This window comes from Cuculus canorus, chromosome 6, assembly GCF_017976375.1.
Source record: "Cuculus canorus isolate bCucCan1 chromosome 6, bCucCan1.pri, whole genome shotgun sequence".
Lineage (NCBI taxonomy): Eukaryota > Metazoa > Chordata > Aves > Cuculiformes > Cuculidae > Cuculus > Cuculus canorus.
The window spans coordinates 35,002,609-35,025,719 of record NC_071406.1 but is presented as its reverse complement, the minus strand read 5'-3'; the positions used below and the strand labels follow the sequence as shown (position 1 = coordinate 35,025,719).

At 38.7% G+C, this 23,111-nt stretch overlaps 1 protein-coding gene across 2 annotated transcripts; it reads right to left on the bottom strand.

Moving 5' to 3' along the window:
* Nucleotides 1–270: 270 nt before the first annotated feature.
* On the bottom strand, nt 271–23,111 carry WDR75 (WD repeat domain 75). 2 transcript variants are annotated; one of them, XM_054069702.1, is made up of 21 exons: nt 22,922–23,111; nt 22,660–22,789; nt 21,817–21,882; nt 21,057–21,150; nt 20,294–20,418; nt 19,894–19,964; nt 19,252–19,368; nt 18,608–18,696; nt 17,621–17,779; nt 17,224–17,283; nt 17,019–17,134; nt 16,375–16,547; nt 15,361–15,524; nt 12,314–12,497; nt 10,448–10,542; nt 9,939–10,034; nt 9,206–9,375; nt 8,574–8,633; nt 7,332–7,469; nt 7,160–7,251; nt 271–5,273 (listed from the first exon to the last, which is right to left on the bottom strand). In XM_054069702.1, the coding sequence occupies exons 1-21, from the start codon at nt 23,077–23,079 to the stop codon at nt 5,066–5,068; spliced, it is 2,565 nt and encodes an 854-aa protein (XP_053925677.1). In that variant the 5' UTR covers nt 23,080–23,111; the 3' UTR covers nt 271–5,065. The 2 variants fall into 2 exon arrangements, with proteins under 2 accessions (XP_053925677.1, XP_053925678.1); XM_054069703.1 differs by lacking the exons at nt 271–5,273; nt 7,160–7,251; nt 7,332–7,469; nt 8,574–8,633 and adding an exon at nt 8,649–8,785.

The window sequence follows — 23,111 nt, the reverse complement described above, 5'->3', positions numbered from 1 at the left end:
TCAGAACAATATTTGATCTATAAGTAATTAGCCCAAAAGACCTCTGGAGGATAATTCTGATGCTTCTAAGGGCCCAGAGAAAAGCGGAAATGAGACATTAAAGGAGATGATTTTTTTGTTTGAAGGAAGCAGGATAGCATGCTTTCATTTATTTCTAGAGATTATTATGATAGAAATGCACAACAAATATGGAAGAACAGAATAGAAGTTTTGCAGGAAAGAAAGATTACTTTTATTAGGAAAAAATAGTGGTTGTCAGAATAGGTGAGCATTGAACAGATTACATAGATCATAGGATGATTTTTATCAGAGTTTTGCAAAAGTAGACAAATATCTGGCAGGGATAAGTGTACCTCAGTTACTCTGCTTCAGGGCAGGAGGGTGGACTAGAAGGTCTGTTGGAGTCCCTCAAGTTATATTTCAAGTTGTTGAGGTTTATGCCTGTCCCATTCTTTGTTGATTCAAATTCTGGCTGTTACTGCACTCTTTAAAAAGCTCATTGCAGCTGGGAAGTTGGCAGATTGACATATCTGGAAGAGGCTTCTCAAAGGTCAGACAGCCAAATGGTTGCTAGGCAGAAATACATGTGAAATACAAAATCCAGGTGATGCTAAAATACACTGCAGTATTTGGAGTTCTTCTTCCCCATGCCCATTCTTGAACAACTGAAAAAATACAGCCATCACTGTTTAGTAATACTAGCCTTTATGGCAGCTTTCCTGCCAAGTCTGCTCACAAAGGACCAGGACATGTTTTGATGCTGCTGTTCACTGTTACGCTAACGAGTCAGGGGCCACAACATGCCAGTGCACAGCAGTGATTTTCAGTCTCTGTGGAACTAAGCTTGACTGGAACCAGTGGGTTAAAATTACTGGTCACCTCTCCTCTGCATTTTTAGCAACACCAGAGTCGTGTCACAGGGAAGCAGCATCTATGTCAAATCCCACTGCTGTGATGTATGTCATAACTGATTGTCTATCTATTTATACTTTATAATGCATTCAATAGCTGCTGATGTTTCAGGTCTTCATGTTTATCTGACTGCTTGTCTTGAGTGGAAGATTTTGGAAGTTAGCAATTCTCCTGTTGCATGGTCTGTCCCTCAGCCCAAATAACTGGTGGCTGCTTCAATGGCAGTCACTGTCCTGTGGTGATGCATACGGCATCCCAAAGTCATTTAACACTGAGCTCTACATGTTGCCGAGGTATTTGTATTTATTGTGCCTGTTGTATTTATTGTGCCACTGAAATTATGACACTAAGTTGAAACGCTTTCTCTGTGTTTTTATGTCAAATCTTTCTGAAAAAGAATAGTAAAATCCTCAAAAAGAAGCCTTTAGAAGCAAAAAAAATCAAATTAAGATTTTATTTAGGGCAATGCACTAAATATGGAGAACTTTCATTTCCACTGAGATAGACAAGATTAAAAAAAATTAAAATAACTGTTTTAAAAATAAAGCATTCCAAAGCAGGCAAAGACAGATGAGAGCCCTCCCTCTGAATTCTTCATTGTTATAACTGCAGTATCTTCCAGAAGACACTTTTCAAAGGCTGGTCAGAATGTGCCTACTAAATGTAGTAAAACTCTTAAACAGAAATATATTTCCTACTTCAACAGAAAAAAAATACGCACAAAACTACAAAGTGAACAATCTCTTTGTTATCCCAGAACATTCAATCTCATGTGCAAAGCAAAACAAAATTAGTTAAAGAAAAAGGTAAGAAAATAGAACCCCAACAACTGTATCTTTTCTTGATGAAGATTCCTAACACACTCCTCTACTGCCTGAACTCTAAACTAAATTGCATCTAGATGCTGAATTGTATGGCAATTCTTTCATACCTGGTTGCTCTCCAGTAGAGCACTTGACTTTCACAAGAAGTGTGAAGTTTAAAACCCCCGACACTAACAAATATCGAGAGCTCCTTCTTAACTTTTAAAGCTGCCCTTCAGTATTGCTGACACAAGAACACAATACCAGGCTGCGATGCAGTCAGCACTTTTGAAACAACACACATATACATCTCTCTACTCAACTTGTGCTTTTTTTCCCCCACAGAGCTGGAATCAAATGTTCTTTAAGAAAAGTGGAAAAAACCTTTCAGTGTGTCTCTCCTTGGGCAGCAAATGTTAGGTGTGTGTGTATATGAGGGGCTGTGCGTATGATCTGTTTACTAATTTTTGTTTTTACTGTACTTTCTATTTTTCAAAACCTCAGAGTTTTCAAAACCCTGTCATTTGTCCATTACAATCTTAACAAGTTTTCAGTATTTGTTCTGTTGCAACTTTTCATTTAGCAAAAAAATCCACCGGGTCCAAGGTTCAGAAAAGGCCAGATCAGTTCTAGATCTCTAGATAAGAGGAATGGAAACAAAAATTGCACAATATTTGGGGAGCTGTGATTTTTCCTTTAAGCTACATAAACCAGAAAGTTACCTAAACAGCTGTTATAAAATGGGAGAAAAATACAAAGCAGAAACCTGGTGGTAGTTATGACACTGTTACTGTTTTCCTCCATTTCCAGTAAATTTGAAAGAGAAATAAAAATTAGATGAACTTCCAGGCAAACTTTGAGAAACTTGGGAAGGTTTTAAAATATATTACTTTTCTGTCATACCAAGGCCTATAAACAACAAAACAAAACATGAAAAACTTTGCTTAAAAATTATAGAAATATTATTCCTATGTGAATAATCTGTGATAGAAGAAAATATTGTTGTCTCTTGCAGTCAGCAGTAAAAAAGTCTAAAGAGCTGTGGTAACTTCACTGTTTTGAGAAGCTGCAGAAACCCTTTGCCGCTCTGTAACAATGTTAACCCTAGCCTGTTTAGTCTGAAACTAACAATCACTTATGCATTCTTCACCTCGGTGTCTGATTAGAAGGAACTTTGAAGAGCGTGCAATGCACTGTCATTGGGCAGTTCACTGCAAGTTGCATAAAACAAATTATAAGTAAGGCTTTTTGTGCAAAGCAATGGCTCTTGAAGTGTATTTATATTCTCCACATTCAGGTTTTGACACCTCTATGACTGTAAATTTACAGAACAGAAAAAGTACACTAGATATCCCACTTTCTGCAACAATGAGTTTTAAACTAATTTTAACTTGGATTTAGCCAGCATTCAGGCCTATTGGCAGACATTTTTAACAGTGGCTGTTCACTACTGACTGCTGTATTCCAGAGTACATGGTCTCAGTATGCTTGAAATGAACACCCTGCCCCTAATCAAGTGTGCATATTTGTTTGTTTGGTAGGTGTAACTTCATTTACTGCACGTAGATATGCATATAAGGTTTTTATCTGCCAGCTTCTTGCCCTTAGTGATTATACACAAAGCTCACGTGGTCTCACTAATAGCACCACCCTCACTGTCACACAGACAAGCTCAGTAGATCAAAATCAGCAAGCAAAGCTCACCAGGTGTATCTGCGTACCAGTGACAACAAGGGATTATGTCCTTGTTTCTGTCCAGCAGTGCAGGAGCTGTGGATCACGAGGCATCAGCCTTCTTCTGACCTTTACACAACGTGTCCTTTCAGGGGAACAAGCCCGCCTGGCTGAAGGACAGCTTTTCCATTTCTCAGGCATAAGATCTGTATGGATTGGGGGTCAGCCTGCTGGTGAGTAGGATGGGTGGCTGCAGGTGTAGCTCTACTCCGCCCTCTGTGAGGGGTTGCACAGGTAAAAGATGCATTACAGCAGGATCTGGCTACAAGCAGGGCATTTTGAAGTGTATTTGTCCTCTTAAACTGCATTCTGAGGACTCGCCTCACACCTTCACCCTGGCAGCCCCAAACAACAGTGCCACATTCTAGGTAACGCTACAGCCTTCCTGTCTCACTTTCAGTCTGTGACCTGCTCATATAGAATAGCAGTTGACTTGCCAGAATTTCAAGAGACAGCACTGCTTACTACAAATGAACATTGGCATTCCTGGTAAAAATGTGAGAAGTAAACTTTCCAGCAAAGCCCATGCTGAGCTGCTTTCCTTGATGCCCAAGGATGAATTTCAACCTTTTTTGTACATGGTTTGAAAGGACAGATTTTGCCTTTTTTTTTTCCCCCCCCAAAAAAGTAAAAAGCTTTGGCCCTCATTGCCTGTGAGTTGCGACTGCCTTGAAAACAAAATAGAGAGAGCACAGTTTTCACTGAGAAGACTTGGAAGACATGATTCCCATTTCTAATATTTTAAATCTCAGTATTTTTAGCAAAATGTTGCTTCATCAGAGCTTTTAGTGACTTTGACAATTTCCATCAGCTTGCCTTCACACTGCGGCACCACAACAGACCGTATTCACTTTTAGGCCTTCAAATGTACTACTTCAAAGGTACTGTACACTCTTGATGTTGTACAGTTAAGTGGAACATAGAAACTATAGCTGATGCACAACAGGCCTACTATAAGCTGTTTCTCAGGAAAACAGACATCTCTTTCTATATGGTATAGTTTTCTTGATATTTGGGAAGGTTTCATTTTGCTCTGATGATACATGTAAATACTTTATACCCAAGAATCCTGTACTTCATGAACAGCAGCAAATATCTCGGTATCTATATTCTAGAATCAGGCATATTAAACCATTTGCCATCTCTCTCCACAGCTAGAGAAGAACTTCTGAGGAGAAGACTTGTTAGATACCCATATACAGCACTACTAAGAACTATCCTGATTTCCCCTACCCAGTCTTGCATTAAACAGTCCTACTAACTTAAGCCATTAGCTGTCACTTTGGCAGCAGCAGCCCAGCCTCAGTGGGGGAGATCTTCAGCAGCTTAGCTGTAACTTTGCTAACTGATCACAAGTCAGATAATGAGCTCAATTTTTCTACTAGCTTTTAAAGTACATTTGTAAGAGGGAACCCCCCCGAGGTTAAAACCACAGAATCAGTAATAAACTAAGAACAGAACCAGCTTTTCAAAAGTTTAATCCATCCCCCTAGTTTTCTTTTCTTACAGAAATAGAGGCTGCTAAAATTTATGGCCAAAAGATCTGAAGACTTTTTTTTAAGAATATTTAATCCACAAAGCTTCAGCTTATAATATAAAAACCACCATATGTCTGTTTAGAAAGCCGATATCCAACTGTAATCCATTTTTCTTATTTTTCGTAGCTCTTTGTCCTGTGATTTAGACAGTTTACATATCGTCTCTCCTAATAATTCCATAGGATTTGTATCTTCTTGTTCCATTTCAGCAGCATCTCTTTCTTCATCTGAATCATCCTCTGTGTTTTCACTTTCCATTTCCACTTCATCAGAAACTTCTTCAGCACTGTAAGAGGAAGACGATTAGAAATAACCCAATTAAAGACATCAGTGGGTACTTTCACATACTATAGTATAACATACTATAGAAGAGAAGTAAGTTATCATGCAAGTGGCTAAGTAAATGTTGGATTTCATTTATTTTTTTAATCTCAGGCTACATACAAACCATTGTAGTTCTCTTGCCATCGCAATTACTAGCCATTTTTCAAACAGCTGTCCTCTGTTTTAAATAAAATATTTTTCTTTCTCCAAATACAGTACATAATGTCAGAACAGGCAGAGCAGCATTATGTAAAAAGTTACAATCTCGCACTCTTGCAGGATTAGAAACATTGGACACACTGACAGATGAGACAATATTCAAGAAGGCCATTCCTCTCTCTCAAATCTGAAAAAGGTCATTTTATCTTAAAAATTGCTACAATACCTACAATCTTACTGGAAAAGAAAAGTGTGTTGTTTTTTTTTAAACATAGTAGGTGCTTAAAATGGCTGTTGCCTTCTGACGTCAAGAGTTAAAACTTGTGCTGAAGAAGTAGAAAGTGTATTTCCAAAAATGATATGGAATAATTACCACACTGTAAATGGCAACTGATAATATCAATTAAAATGTCTATTATATAAGTATTTCTGATCTCAGTGGGAGTGACCTGCATGGTAGAAAGTACTGGTCTCCTAAAAATCGTCCGTTCAAATACGAACTTTATTTATGACTGACAAAATGTACATGCTGAAACACATAAAATACATTAATATTATACTGCAAAGGAAAATAAAATGATTTCACATTAAATAAATTCAATCTGTACATCAATATGTACTTGTCATTCTTCAAGAGCCCAGTCCTACAGCCCTTATATGCAGTTTTAAGTGCACAGTTATACTACTTGCCTGTGTCAAAGTACAAGCTCTACATTTGCAAATATTTACACAGGCCACTGAACTCCCAAATTCTTCAGTACTGAAACTACATGCAAGTTTCTACACATTCCTTGTATAAGATTTTTGCCAGTGTTTTCTTGATGTGGCAAAGACTTTTACTCATGTCATCTATAAGAGAGCCAGCAATACTGGCCAACTGCTTATATTCTGCCATAGCAACCACGTAACACACATGCAAACACTGCTCAAACTGCTGTGTTTTTCTGGCTAAACCCTGGCAGCACTAACCATCCTCTTGCTGGTCTTTGCGAATGCAGAATGGCAGCTGATACCCATGACATGCTGTCATCTCTGGATTGGCAGAGTTCCATTAAACACTTCAAAGAACAGACTGTACAAAAAATACACTGAAGCCAATTAAAGGCTTGCAAGTGACAAGATATTAATCCTAATACAAGACTACAGTCATAAGCCCTGTGCCTGCATCCATCTTTGTAGAGGCAGACATTGATCTCAGAGGAGCAAGCTACGATACATTTTAAATACTCCATTAAACTGGCATGAATGCACCATAAAACATGCTTAGCTAATGGTGTTCACAGTATACACTCATGTTTTGCAGCTCAACGAGGAATGAAATTTGAGTTCCAAACAAACTCTTAAGATTAAACCTAAGGACTAACTGGTGGATCTAGAAACTAAAATCAAGAATTAGGCAGAAAGTTATCAGAATATGAAATAAAGTTGAAAATCTGACATTTATCCAAAAATATCACTAAAAACATTAAATTCCTGGAATAATAAAGAACATTTGGGTACCAAAAGTGACATTATGCCCAAAACCCAACAAAAAAAACAGGAACGAAAGAACCAACAGGTTAAACAGTCAGACCATGTACCTCTCCAAAATTGCATTCTTTTAAAAAATCTTGCCACTATAAAGTGTTCTACTAACTTTTGTCAACAAATAACTTAAATAACTATGGAGAGTTCTTAAATTTTTCTTACCTTTTGTTCTCTTTGGAGATGAGCAATGAATTAATAAATATAGGACAGAGGAAGGAAGCAGATGGCAAAACATGTGCTGGAGTGTGCAAAAGCTGAAAAGATAAAACAGAAGCTTTATGAAAAGTTTTGTTTGTCAAGATTTTGTTTGTACTCTTACTGTAATTACTCCTACCTCTTTGACAGCAGGTGAATCTTGCCAATGCTTATTATGGACAGCTAGTTTTCCAAGATCCTCTTGTGATTGCTGACGTCTGTGTCTTCCGAACAGCAAGCTAAACGGAGTCACAAGAAGACCTTCTTCTACTGCCAGCTTGAAAAAGGTGCAAGTTTTAAGTAGAATTTTAGTTTCACAAAACTAAGCTCTATCTCATTTTGAGTTACCAAAAGTCAGAATCAACCTAGGTGACTAAAATCTACACTCAAATTTAACTCAACTGAGCCACGTGGCTCTTTGTATCCATTCTCTATCTGGCATCCCGGTCCTACACAGAGGTAATAAAAGTCTACAGGATTTGGATCTGGATTCCAGGACACCAGATTTTAGTTGGTTGATGTACCAATTAACTTCCAAATACGGAAGCTGGTACATGTGCCAGGAAAAGTAAGTATTGTCTTCAGATTCCACTCATGAATAAAAGATCATTTATGCCCCAACATCACCCGCTGAGTTATATAATTAAATAACTTGAAGCAAAACATGGCAACTTCCCTTCTTGCATTTTCCCAGACCAATACACCTTAATCTGAGTACTGAATTATCCCCCTACCCTCCAAAGAAACAGACGACCTAAAACCACATTCCCATTGCTTTTTGTATTAGAAAGATACTAACTTCCACTTTGATCTATTATATCTAACCAACCAAATCAATCAAGTGCTACCATTTCATTCTGTTTAGTAGGTATGAAACACTTCCTCCACATGAATTTTAAAGATTGAATTTCCCAGATGATCACTCCGCAGAAGTACATACAACGTAATTTTGAAATTCTCCCTCACTCATAAGTCACAGTTAACTGGCAACTGTTCATCCTGACCAGAAAGTGCAGTTCAGGCCACGCTCAAGGTTCCAAGCATTAAAGAAATCAAAATAAGGAAATTGCTTATTTAAACATCAAGTGGTTTTGCTTCATTTGTGTAACATGAATCCTTTAAGAGAACTATCATTTCTTTGTTCTGGGGAAATGAGAAAAGGAGGGAGTAGTTTACCAATACTTCTATTTTAAAAATGTTTACAAAACCAGCAACTGCCAAAAATAAGCAAATACAGATTATTGCTTCTTCAGCTATGTGCCTATGACTCCATCGAAGGATCTAGTGTGCAATTTCATGGCAGAAGGGAATCTGACAAACTGGAACCAACAGAATTTTGAACTGCTTTGCATATCTCTGTCAGAAGTACTAGAAGAGGTACCTGTTTGCTTGCTGGTGTAAGCCTCTCTTCCAAAGACTTTGTGCTAAGCGTCATTAGCTCCTAAAATAGAAGATGCAGCATAGTCATAGTATGTGAAACCCGCTTTCTGTATTTCCATACCTTGCCTATGGAAGCTTCCACCTGGCTCAAAAGATTTTGTCTGTTAAGTGGAAGGGGCAAACACATCTCCTCCTCTTTAGTCTATAAAAAAACTGAAAGGAAGCTGGAATGGACCTAGAGGCTCCATACAGACTTTTTTTCAGAAAACAATAGCCCACCCATCAACATATCAAGAGGAAAACTGAATACCATATGAAACATTCAGATAATCAGCATTCAATAACCACCTACAAGCTGTATTAAGTTAAACAGCATAGCCAATGATCCTAAATTACCTAGTTTCTCATATGAATGATGCAGCAGAAAATATAAAGAGTAGAAAATCAGTAAATATTCAACTTTGCACTTAAACCAAAAGGCAGTTGAAAGTTTTAATGAAGAATAAAGCACGGCTTACACTGCCTTGGAATCACAAAAAGAAACTCTCACAGCAGAATTCTGAATTTATATTAAGCCACACTCAGGAAAATACTTTTTCCCCCAGGAACCACCTGCCAATCACTATTTCTTACTTGCGTATCTGTAAGAAAAAATAGTTGGGATCTTCTTAGCCAAAGGTATTTTTCTGCACTGATCATTTCAGGTTCATCTCTTGGAACAAAGGCAGCAAGCTGGATCTTTTCTTTACAAAGGTTTCTCTGGATATAGATTGGCCGGGGCTCATTTGGTTTAAACACAAACACTGCAAAACAAGAATGTCTTCTCTTTAAATCAACCTTCCTAGAGAGCTGTCAAAACCCTACATATAATAGCCAGTAAGGGCTGGACAGGATTGCCCTTAAGCCCTAGTTTGCAGGAATTATAATTGGATAACCTTACTGCATAATACCAAAGGTACCTGTCTAAAGTATCTTCTCTGAATTGTTCTCTAACAATGTTTCTGTAGAATAGTAGCTCTAGGACAAGTAATAATTTATAGTCAAAGCTCTAAAGTGTAACTGAACAGTTCAACCAGATTGTTGCATTTACAGGACAGGGTCAAGAGCATTCATGACCCTCACACAGAGGAACATGGATAATCCTATGCTATATTCTGTACCGCCAATTAACTGTTGGAAGAAAAGATAGGGAACATGCTTTACTGAAGTGCTGCTGCCAGACACTGCTCAGGTTTCCACAGGTGCAAATACAGACTCAGATCTGTCTTCGTACGGCTCAATTCTAAAAAAGCCTTTTCCTGAAATTATGCTTTCACAGTTTTAAATTCCACTGACTCTTGCTTGTCAAAGAAGCCTTTGTACTTACAGCTGGACTCTTTTGAGAGCCATGAGACAGCAGCAATATATTCTGAAAGGGGATCGGGTTGCAGAACTAGGATGTTGAGGTGGGCACTCCATTCCACTGAAAATCAAACACAGCAACAGCCAGACATGAAAAGGCAGCATTCAGTTCTATCCCACTTTTTGCCAAACAAAAAGTCAAACAGAAGTGACACACAAGGCCTTAACCTCTAGAACAGGCATGTGTCTTCATTTATTTGAGATGAATAAAAATACACAAATATTATCAACTTCTACAAATGCAGGAAATACTAGCTGTTATGATATCACCATTCATTTAACTTGGAATTTACTATGCACATAAAGCACACACACTGAACAGGATACTCTTGACTGAAGCATGAAAATAATTACATTTCCAGAGGACATTTTGTAGTGGATCAATCTGGAATCAAGCTAGGTTTATATTAAAGTTTCATAGTAAATTCAAGTGTTAAATGTTACCACTCTAGCATACGTTTAAGCTGATCTTACATGCACAATTGAGCAGGTTCCAGCAACACAGAAAGCCATAATCAGTGGCACCAATAAGGTACTTGGAACATGTTAGTCTCCCAAAGCAGATGTTCCTACAGAAGAAGTCAAAAGAAGTTAATGATGTTTAAACTTCATCTTTGTTTCTCTATGTAATAATGATTCACAAGTCACAGAAACATTCAGTTAAGATTTAGTTCAAATATTTAAATTGGGAGAAGTTTGCTTTTTGCTTTCTCCTCTAGAGGCATGAACTTCACATACAACAACCAGATAGGTCAGGAAGATATAAAAGTATGTATAAATCTATAAGGATTACATGTTCCTACAACATTCTGATTTCAAGGAGTGATTTTAAGCTCTTAAATAAGTTCTAAGTATAAACCCATAAATGCTAGTAAGCGTTCACTTTGGGACTGGAGAAATTCACCATATGAGGAACTCCTACTATTGCTTTAAGCAGCAGGAAGAGAGAAGTAGTAAAAAAAAAAAAATATTACGGGCTGCTCCAATTATGTGTGATGTTTTCACTTTAATTTCTCATTCGCTTGTTGAATAATAATAGAACAGCCTTTTAATTTCTAATATTATAAAATGCTTTCAAAAAAAGCTAATAAGGGGCAGAATTTCTTTATTAAGACCTAGCCCTTCAAAGTTATGCAATTAATACAGTTATTTAATATAGTGCTAGAGTAATTTATTTCCTTAATACAGCAAGGGCTACAAAAGGAGCAGCTGCCTGGGAAAAGCTTGCTACTGCGTCAAGTTGTTAAGAGAAGTCCGCTCCATTGTTATAGCGAAGATGTAACTGACACGCCTCCCACAATTCTCCTGCAGACCGGTTTCAGAATCATGTTTCTCAATTTCTAATCTTATACTACCAGCATAAATAAAACCGGCTTGATCACACAAAGAAAAGCTTACAAACATACATACACACAAAAACACGGGAGTGAGAAATTTGATTCTTTATGTCAGAGTCCTAAAAATATCGTGAACATGCAATATTTTGCTAGGTATATGAAGTACCTCTAACATTACTGCAGTAATGCCTTCAAGAAGCAAGTCTGAGGAGCAGTTAGAAAAACCTCAGCACTGAAAGAGAATTTTACAGTAGGTTTGTTGCATCTTCCCATTCCAGAAATTGTTTAGGCGCAGAGATCAAGTAGATGAACCAGTGAGGCCATCTACTGCCCTATTTTTCCAAGATTATCACGAGAAAAATGATACTTTACCTGGATCAGAAACTGCACAGTCCAGGAAACTCAGTATTAAGGCTGTCCTATTCTTTGTCTCTATTGTTTATCTCTACCATCGACCTATGCCATTCTTCATTATCCTTACACAACAGAACAGTATCTAGACCTTCAGGATGTCTTTTATCGTGACAGCACACAATGAAGCATGCTGGGATAGTCTGCCAGGCAAATATGGGTTTTCCAACAGTGGTTAGCAACAATCAAGATATACATTTTATAATGCAAATAATAAAGGTCAATATGGCTTTATGGTTTACTGATATTATTTCTATTTGTATACATGTGTATGTGTACAAAGCACAAAACTTCCTATATTTGTACTTTTTCTGTACTTTGATTCATCCCTAGATTAATGGGGACAGTGACATATTTTGACTATGGGAGGCACAGGAGTCAGAAGAATGAAGAAGATGAAACTGCAAATCTTGATCTCATAATTTTTTAACAATAAGTTATCAGCCACCTAAAAGCTATTTTAGAGTCCTTTCTATATATGTAATATTGACTGTTAAACTCAATGTTTATATGAACATACACAAGGTCTGTGCTACTATGAATTGATTGCTTCTGTTCTGAGAATTCAGAACTAGCCTCATGAAAAACATACCTTATTTTTCCAGGTGGATGGCAAAACGTACACTTAAGATCCCAAGTAACTGAATCCCACACAGTGACAGTTTCTTCAAAGCTAACAGCAAGCAGAGAGCCATCTTCTGAGAAACAGCAGTTAGTAGCTTGGTAGTTGTGGTAGCTGCCTACAAAGTCACAACTCCAGCTCACACTTTGCTGTGCTGCATTGAAAAAAACCAAGCCAATTAAATCAAATTTACACAGGAAGAAAGACGGATTCAAGTATTAGGGCTGCAAAATAGGCTCAAGAGCAAAAGAGTTTTGTCTCAGAAGGCTTACGTTTCTAAGGGGTAAAGAGAATCTGTCCTGTTCTAATACAAGAAACACCTAGCAAGTTTTCTGTTTGCCCTCAGTTTTGTATCCGAACAGTGAATCCTGAGAGTGACATGGTACAATATTCATGTTTACTTTGACAAATACACTGAGTTTTCAAATAGGCAAGATGTTAGATAAAAAAAAATCACAAAGTAGATTCAACATTTCGTTTTCTGAAACATACTGTTCTTTTAAAGATGCAGTGAGAACATGAGCATTACTAAAATTTTGAACACAGCTTGCATTTGAATCCAACAATGCTCATGGTTCATTTACATGAAGTTTGAGGACCACAAAGTGATCCACTGGCACGGTTCCTTCTCTTGGTTAACCTGCCAATGTATTCAATTCAATAAGATACTTTTCCTAGTGTCGGTAATAACCATAAAACAAAGAGAAGCAAAGTGATGTACTTACCACATTGTATACATTTCCCAGTATAAATGGATTCACAAAACGTGCTTTTGAAATATACCAGAAGGATGAGGAAAGAAAGAAAAATAAGTTTCCCCTATGCTAAGATATCCTTTACCTAATGGCTACAAGTTGATCATTAAAAGAACTGCCTGGAAAAAAAGCCAGAAAATTCACTACTTGAAACTGCATGGCACCATCTAGAGGCACAGCAAGAGATCTGCTGCAAATAAAAATATGCCAGAGTGTATTCTACACAGGAACTAATTAGTTCATTAATATTTGCTGCACAGAGGTCTGCAGCATGTTGAGTCTTTCTACTTGAGCATTCCTACCCTGCCCCTCAGAGCAAATACACCACAGAAGTCAGCACTAAATTGTACTTCTACACATGCCATGAAACAGAACTCTGTACAATCACTTATTTTTTTAAAAACAAATACACTTGTCCTCTTCCAATAAAGCCAGTCAGGAGATACAAAACTACGTTGTTGAAGGAAACAGACTCTTAGGTTTCATTCCCAGCATATCCTGTACAAGAGCAAAATATCTGTTCTTTCACATAAGATATAATATAGGCTTAGAATGTTATAGAATTAAAAAAGAAAAAACTCTTTCCGATACCACTGAGGTAGTTGCTAGTAAATAAATATATGCATAAATCCTAGTAAATGAATACAAGCTTTTGTGTTTCTTCTCACGAACAGCCACTGTTGAGGAGTAAATAGCTCAGAAAAAAAGAAAGTCAGTTTGGCAAAAGGATACCTTAGTAGTTCAACAGTACATTTGAACATGTTCTTGCTCATCCGTGAAATCATAAAGACGTTACTAAACTGCAAGCAGTTCAGCAAGACCACTACCACTTCTACTCAGGAGCATGAAAAGATAAGACACCCAAGTGGCAGAAGGTTCCAGCTCACCAAGTGTGCCTGGCATCTCGATAACATTTAAGTAAAAGGAAATGAAAAAGTGGGATATCTTTTGTATTACACATCCAAAGGCATATAGAGTAATACAGGTCCCTCAGTGTTCTGTTTGAAACAAGTGAATGTCAGCGTGCACTTTGAGAGCTGAAGCCTGGTTTCTTAGGCATCTTGGAAGTGGATCCCAAATATGCATTCCAGGACATTCAATTATCGAACAGGAAGGATGTTCAAAAAATGAACTCTGGATTGGTGGAGCTGCAGAATGGCAAAGTGCTATTATTTTACACTAAGTGAACTAAAATGGAATAACACTGGGGTGCTGTTTGATAAGAAGCTCAACATGAGCCAGCAATGTGTGCTTGCAGCCGTATCCTGGGCAGCATCAAAAGAAGCGTGACCAGCAGGTCGAGGCAAGTGATTCTGCCCCTCTATTCCTCTCTCATGAGACCTCATCTGGAATACAGTGTCCAGTTCTGGAATCCTCAACGTAAGAAGGATATGGAGCTGTTGGAACAGGTCCTGGGGAGGGCTATGAAGATGCTCAGAGGGTTGGAGCACCGCTGCTATGAGGACAGGCTGAGAGAGTTGGGGTTGTTCAGCCTGGAGAAAAGAAGGCTCCAAGGAAACTTTATATTGACCTCCCATACCTGAAGGGGGCTACAGGAAAGCCAGAGAGGGGCTATTCACAAAGGCTTGTAGTGACAGGACAAGGGGGAACGGGTATAAACTGGAGGCGGCAGATTTAGACTAGACATTAGGAAGAATTTCTTCACCATGAGGGTGGTGAGACACTGGCCCAGGTTGCCAAGGGAAGTTGTGGCTGCCCCACCCCTGGAGGTGTGAAGGCCAGGTTGGATGGGGCCTTGGTCAGCCCGATTTAGTGGGATGTCCCTGCCCATGGCACGGAGGTTAGAACTAGATGATCTTTAAGGTCTCTTCCAAACCTAACTATTCTACGATTCTAACACATTTCTGCAACCTGCTGCCTTGAGCAGAAGTCTCAAATAAATAATACAAAAAAAGAAAAGACTACCCAGAGGAATGACAAAAATCCTTTTTTTCAGCAAGGAAAAATCATTACTACAAACGATCCTTTAAACAATCAACAAAAGCTGCTATGCCCTTCTGCAGTAGGCTTGGCAGGGTCTTTCCTATTTCAGAAACCTCCACATCAATCCATAATAGTGCAAAACTATGACAGGACTGTAACAGGATGCTCAGGAGAACACAATACTACATGCAACAGCAGAAACACATAAATGCATGGGACTCAAGGGCCTAGTTCTGGAAGGATGAAGTTAGGGTAAGGATTTCTATAGCATGTTACAAGGTGGTAAGTAAGAGTAAGTTACACTTCGACCATACCTACCCTCTGGATCAGTGTCTTCTACCATCACCCAGACTTTAAACACGCAATCTCTGCCAGCTGTTACCAGTAGCAAAGAGTCATCTTCCGATTCATCCATGTCACGAAAGCACATGCCTGTTATGTGGTCCTCATGGGGCGTATTTATTCTAGTATTCAGTTTAAAGCTACAAAGAAAAAGAAAAAAAAAAAAGAAAAAAGAAAAAGAAAAAGAAAAAGAAAAAAAGAAAAAAAAGAAGCTTGCCATTTTTATTTCCTTTAGAACTTGTGGAAGATTTCAGCTGAAGATGATTCTGGAAGGGGCAGGGAGAAGAGGAATTGAAGAAACTTCTGTATAATTATAATACATAGCTAAATGATATCACGTTTACAGACTGGATTTCCCTAACCGCTTCCATACAGGAAAAGATACTGCAGCCCAGCACAAAGAAAGAATTACCACTAATCAAACACCACTCTCCCTGGACTCTGGCAGTCTTTCCTGTACTTAGACAATCAGTCGCAGAGCTACTATGCAGATCAGCTTTATTTTGCTTTGTTTCTTCTTTAAGAAAATAACAATTTATAGTCAAAACATAGGGGTTTTTTTTGTCTGTAAATACGAAAATCAGGGAAAGTATATGAACCTTAGGCATATATTAGCTGAAGAAAAAAATCTGATCAATTAATGATGGATTAGACAGAGGTGGAAAAACCTAACAAGCTGTAGAACCATTCTGTCAAGTCCATGATTTTAATACCAAGCAAATACGTGAATTTAAGTCCCATGGTTAAAACAGCCTGTCTGACTAAAGTAAGTAAATTAAATTCGGGGCAATTATTTCCATCTGTATTTACTTTGACTCTGTGCATTGTTTCAGATGCGTGTAGCATGGATAGTAAACTCTCCCTAAGGACTTCCCTAGAATTTTATTAGCTGATTTGGGAACTGCTGTTGCAAGATAAAGCCTGTGTAGATATCTGCGTAATACTTGGGATAGATTTTGATACCTGGAAAGCCACCTCTGTGATCATTACCTTTGTGTTTCTTCATCATAGAACCACAGCTTCAACTGTAACTCAGGGTCAGTTACTTCTTCTCTCTCTTCTACTGTTGCTAACCACTTGCCTTGTGCACTAAATGCAACTTTTACCAAGTCAACTTGTTTTAAACCTGCCTGATGGATGTATTGTCGTTGTACAATATCCAACTGCAAAACAACAAGACCAAAATTAAATTTCAGAGTTCATGGGTACAGATTTAGATATCATTTATAAAACCACAGAGAAAGTATGTAGTGTAAGCACAGATTAGAATTGACTGGGTTATGGCATAAAAAAAAAACAGCTGGAGAAAGCATAATTAAGGCATGTACATTCCACAATTAAGTAACTGTAGGAAAGAAGAAATAAAAAGAAAGGTATTTTACAATCATTTTACATAATTTTTGACATTTAACAGAACAGTACACCGTTTTGAAGTATTTATTCACCTGTCAACATTTAGCTATGCTTAACAAGTAAAAGAAGTTTGTTATAAAGCTGAAAATTGCCATTTGGAATCCCATCTTGTACAGCTGCTGGGCTTTTCTGCTGTTTGTCACACTAAGCCTGCAAATAAATTCTGACATCTAATTTACTTGGAGTTAGTTAAAGTTTTGGTACAAGCCCATACAACTTACACTGAACAGCTGTTGGTCACTTTGTAGAGAATAAAACTGCAAGTGGCCAGGCTCTCCATTCAAAACCAAAGCTTTGGTTCTAGGATCAACCACAAGACCAGTCTTGATATCCATACCTGGAAATAGAAATAAGATGACAAATGACCTAGGATAAGAAGCAACGCATTCTGCCCTTTTCGTGAAAGATAAGTTTGGTTGCACTTACTTTTGATTAGCCCTTGAATACTTTTGGAAAATCTTAGGTTGCTGTTGATTATTGTAATTCCTGAAAGGAAAAGCAGATAAAGTCTTGTAAAAGGTTTCTGCAATGTAACCACATCTCACAGTGGTGAAGGGACCTTAACCAACTGTACTTAATACTGTTTACGTGCGTTTTCTCAATTTATGACACCCCTACATCAAGGTGGAAAGCCAAGTTAGAGCAGCCAGCCATATTCACAGAACTGATGAAAGAGCAAAAGATCACTTCAAGCATCTATTCTTTCAGATCAGTCTTGAACTTTCATGTAGCATCTAATTTATTCATCTGAAATTAACAAAATAAAACTCACACAGATTTGCATTCCATTTCGCATTGATACTTAAGATATGCTTTGGCTTACTGTTGTCCGTATGCAAGGTGCAACAAAATGCGCCATCAGGTGACATGGAGATGTACTCAATAGCAGATCCCAAACGAGGGAGGAAATCCTTCTGATAGTCGGACTCATTGCGCCACAGAACTAGAACAGATTCAACTCCGCCGCTTAGCAAGCTGGTTCCTTTTTCAGCAATAAAAATGCAGTTACAGATTTTGCTTAAAAAAAGTATCAACATGCATGTTTACAAAGACAGACAAATATAAATTTCTCAAAATCCCAAGTTCTAATTCAAAATACCAATTCGTAAACTGCCATATACAAAGAAATTATTTCTCATATCTAGTCTGGGCAACACATATAGATATATTTCTCTTTATCCTGTGTTAACTGCCAGAGGAACTTGGACTAATTAACACAACTTTGTGTCTACATTAGAATTTAAACCACCCTTTCAGAGTAGTAGATCCCATTACTTTCTGAGTGAGCCAACTATTTGTTAGCATATAGCTGAATTGCTCTCCTTCCATCAGATGTACTTTTCAATAAGAAATATCCCAAGGAGAACCGTTCAGATCACACAATTCAGATAAAAGTTAACTGTATTTTTGCCACTAGGTTTGTACTCAGACAAAACTGTCTTCTTTTATTTGGATGCAAATAAGATTCTGGCAAGAACTCATCAGTATTACTGATGAAAGCGGAGAAGGCAGAGAGAGTGAAGATAGAAAGAAGTAAGAGGAGGGGTTAGATTTTACATCCCACCAGAGAAGGTAGACATTTGACACTACGAAAGCCAATCAAAAATATATATAAAAGTAACAATTGCTTCCATTTTTATTTCAGATCCTTCTTGGAGCCACTTAAAATTTTAGAAATTTGTTTGTTAGTAAGTAGACAATGTCAATCCTCTACTGATTTTTTCACTCCCTGTTGCAACTCTTTGACTTTGAGACGGCTTTTTTGTTTGTTGGGGATTTTTTTTGTTTTTACTTTTTTTTTTTTACTCACCCTCCACAGAAAAAGCTAGATCCATGACAGTATCATGATGCCAGTGCAGAGTGGAAAATGTGTACTCTTTCCTGTGGTAGAAATTCCTCCTATGCAGGGACAAACAGAACAGTTCTTTAAGCACAACATCAACAACAGAGCAAACAAAATGAAATATTCAATTGAATCAAGCGTGCCATCCTCTCCTCTAACTTCTACATTAGTTTCTTGTATGCTCAAGAGATGCAAAGGGAACGAAGGAACCATGCTAGATTTTCAGCACCTTACTGGTGCACACCACGCATCTTCAACATACTGAGCAACTCAGCATTGTTCTTAAGCATGCAATTCCAATAACGTGCCCTCCCTAGGACTCTATTTCTCCATTAAACTATTTCAGCTGCTCCTGCATTACCTTTTTAAAACACAGTTCAATTTTGTGCAGCATAGCTTAACAGGGATGTCTTCCCATTTGGCATGAAACTGATGCTGTACCCTGAAGTCAATGTCAGTAGTGCAGCTTCACAGTTTGCCATTCTTCGCTCATCATGACCTCTGAAAACCGCAATGCTAAGGACAAATTAAGACTGCTTTGCGCAGGTTTCACATAATTCCTGTGGTCACATCAGTTGATGGGGTACATAGTTCAATCAAAACGTGCATACCAGAGACGAATCTTTCCATCAGCATGGCCAGTTGCAATACAATCCTCCTTAGGATGGCATGCTACGCAAGTGAAGTGATTGTTTCCACTTTTTGCCTTCACTGCACTTACAGAAAACCTTAAAGAGTTAAGAAAGTAACTTTAACTGCATGAGTATATTTTTTCTTTTTTCAAAGCTTCAAAAGGATCAGCTAATGCACATAAAAATAATTGTGACTACTACAGTTGAACATCCCCAAGTTGTTATAATTACGTGCACTCTGCAACAATAGTGACAGGCTTATTTTTCTATTTATTTCATTACTTCTCCACCTCCAATCAAGCCAAAAGTTTTTCCTTCTTTCTCTTTCCACCCCTGCTTATCCCTCCACCCCTGTTTTGGCCCTGAGCAAACTATGTCATCTGTTTCAGTCCAGCATCAGTCTACACATTTACCTGAAAGAAAACGAACAGATAAGCTATCAGTGCTGCTGCGCATCTCACTGTTTCTCTCATGTAAAGCTTCTTATCTAATGACTACTTCCCCTCCAGCATAAAACCAAAGAGTTGCAGACAAATAAAAAAAAATGCATGCATCCTTCAGCAGTTAACAAATATTTATGATATATCAGACTGAATAAATACCTGACATTTTCATTCTTACCTGTTCAACTGTTTCTGTTTAAAAAAATAAACTTGGAGATTAACCTCTTTCACTGATGCCACATATTCACCCTGTTATAGCAGAAAAACAACTTAGGACATACAGACTATGTTCTTGCACATGCAAGGAACAAAAATCATGTTTCACTATGAAGTACTTAAAATTGGAGATAACATAGAAGCTAATGTTATGCAAATATTTTCCTGTTATACATGGCGGTGTGCTTTTTTAATAAAAGAAAGTGTAGGTCTTACAGATTCATTTCACTTCAGTTTTGTTTCAATGCTGTTGTGCTTGTTTATACAATGGCATATAGCACAAACAGCATACAGTTCATTTGAGAGGGAAAAAAACCCCAACCAACACCCAAGAGAAGAAAAACCCCAAAGGGTGAACGTACTGCTCTTCCAAATGCAATACACTTTGGTGATGCATCCACACTGTCCAAAACCACTGACAACTCCTTGGCTTCCAAATCTTGGCCTGCTGCTTTTGTCAGCTTAACTGAGACCAGCTGGAATGTATCTGACCAAAGAAAAATCTGTTATTAAAAGGCTTTTATGAACAAGGTTATGTACACCCTTTACAAAGGAGGGTGTACATAACCCCCTACATACACCCCCTTCTACCTTAGAACTAACATGGTAGTACCTTCAGATATTTTTTATAAGTCTGAAAAAGTTTGTAGTACCTTTAAAAAAGTAATTGTTTCATATATTTTGATTCAAACAATAGTACTGAATACTGAGGGCTAGATAGTAGATACCAGTGCAATCATAATCAGAAACCAAGCTGAGTTGCATGATATTTGCTCTTGCTCTGAAGTGACGTTTGTAGGAACACAGTAAGAGTAAGGTCAAGCTATATTTGTATTTACTTGAGACAAAATTCTTGGAAACAATAGCTTGGCATGCTGTTAAACAGAACAAGTCTATTTTCATTCACACTGTTTCAACAGGAAGAGCAGTCTCAAGCACCGTAGGCATACTCCATGTTATGGTAAGCACTCCTTGAAGATTTATGGCATCTACAACACCAGATACAAGCAGTATATGCTTCAAAAGTGAAGACAGACACTCTTCTAGACAAATATTACAAAAGATGGATGTCACAGAATGAAAACAGAAACAAGATAAGCAATGCAGGCCTGCAGACATATGTACCTCTTTCACTACTCTTTGGAACGACAACAAACACTGAGTCCTCAGAACTAGCAAGCGCATACAGTGCCAGAAGTTTGTGTCCTACAGTGAAAGTCTGAAGAGAAAAAAAAAAAAGGAGATAAAAAATTACTACACTTGTGCGCATAGCTTTCAACAGTGAATAATGCTAAGTTTTTGCAATAAATAAAACACGTGCTTTAAAAGAAACCTTGATGCAGTAACTAAAATTCTGAATTTTAAGACAAATAGAAAGACGTTTATTCCATCAAAGATTAATACAAATATTAAAACAGTACTAATAAAAGATAAAATATCACATTTACTGAAAAACCTGACAGTACCTTACACCTAACACAAAGCAGAAGTCCCACCTACAGTAAGGTTCCTCTATTTTGCAGAAAACGGAGCAAGAGGACAGTTAACAGCCCAGGTTCTCAAGGCATCACACCAACTCCTATTGGCATGTCACAAACTGCAGCACACTCTCCAGGAGCTACACTGAACTCTGAACTGCAGCAAGTAGCAAAGCATTACTACATGTGCCATTTTTTTCCCCGAAATGACTCTTCACTACTATGAATTTCACATCCATTTTCACATTCCATTACTGCCATAAACGGATGGCTTTCAGGCTGTATTAACTGAGAACAACACATTTAACTCATGCCCACGTATAGTTACAGCTGCAGAAATTCTTATCTTACTGTCAATGGATTAAGGATAATTTTGACATGTACTCAGCAGGAATAATTCAACATACCTTAATGGGAATGCCATCCATGAAGTCCCAAAGCTTAATGCTGCCATCAAGAGAGGAAGAATAGAGCTGAAGGGAAAAAAGTAGATAAAGTAAAGAAACGTTTCAAAGTAGTCTTTTACATAAAGTCACACCTTAGAGGTAAAACGATTGATCAATGCAACTGTGATTCTGAGTGGCTAAATCATCGAAAATACAGGACACAGATCAGCTCTGTGCTGGCTTCAAAGACAGCACAATAGAAATCCAACACTACTATTCTAGTTTGAAATATGTTTTCATGGGACGTGAGAGAGGCAATTGTTTGTTCTTAACCACTTGAAGTATGCACAGATATTTGTTAGGTGAACCCCTATTAACATTGGCATCAGACCTGCATAGATAACATGCAGATGCAGTCCACCTTGGCAAATAGTTCCCAGTTAAATTCAGACACGAAAAATAAACCAAACAATCCAAGAGCCCTGAACAGGGAAGGCAGGCTGAGGGTAAGCAGAGTGCCAGTGTGCAATCTCAGGGACTTAGTCAAACCTGCATCTGTATCTACAGACAGAGCGGGGCAAACACCAAACAGAGTCAATGTTGCTGATTTTCCCACATGCCTCTCTCTTCCCTTTAACAATAACAAAAAAAGTGAAATTTGGTTGGTATTCCCTTTTTGCTGATGCTCCACTCAACAAGTGTAACTCATATGATGCTTCACAACTTTTTTCTTTTTTTTTGTAGAAAAAGGATCTAACGTTTAACCCTCCAGGCAGATTTCAGGGAAATATCATCACCACAGCGCTGTAATCGCTCCCAGCTCCCTGCCCCTCACCAGACCTCCGGGACGGTCCCGCACCCCACCTGCATGCAGTTGTGGGGGTTGAGCTGGACGCCCGTCACCAGGCCGCCGTGGCCCCCCAGCAGCCGCAGCGTCTCCTCGGTGGCCAGGCTGTACATCTTCACGAAGTCGCCCGAGGCGCAGAGCAGGTACCTGCGGGGGGAGCGGAGCCGTCACGCGCCGGCCGCGGGAGAGGGGCCGGACCCCCGCGGGCACAGCAGAGGCCGCGGGAGCACCAGCGGAGCCCGGGAACCGCCCCCCGCCCGCCGCCCCGGCCCCACTTGCTTGGAGTCATTGGAGAAGACGGCCCTGGCCCCGTGGCGGGGGCTGCCGCCACACCGCACCACGCGGAGCGCCCCCGGCGCCACCATCTTCCCTGCCGGAACCGCCGCACCCGCCCCGTGATGCCCGGCGGCGCGTCGACTTCCGCCCGGCACGGGCATGGCGGCAGGAGCACGCTGGAGCTGCCGCTGGT

What these genes read in the sequence shown, in the direction of transcription:
- WDR75 (XM_054069702.1), bottom strand. Translation starts at nt 23,079, where the DNA reads ATGCCCGTGCCGGGCGGAAGTCGACGCGCCGCCGGGCATCACGGGGCG. An exon ending in TCTAGCTTTTTCTGTGGAGG is followed by an intron (nt 17,780 to 18,607) that starts GTGAGTAAAAAA and finishes TTGCTGAAAAAG; the next exon opens with GAACCAGCTTGCTAAGCGGC. An exon ending in ATTCACCTGCTGTCAAAGAG is followed by an intron (nt 7,252 to 7,331) that starts GTAGGAGTAATT and finishes TTATCTTTTCAG; the next exon opens with CTTTTGCACACTCCAGCACA.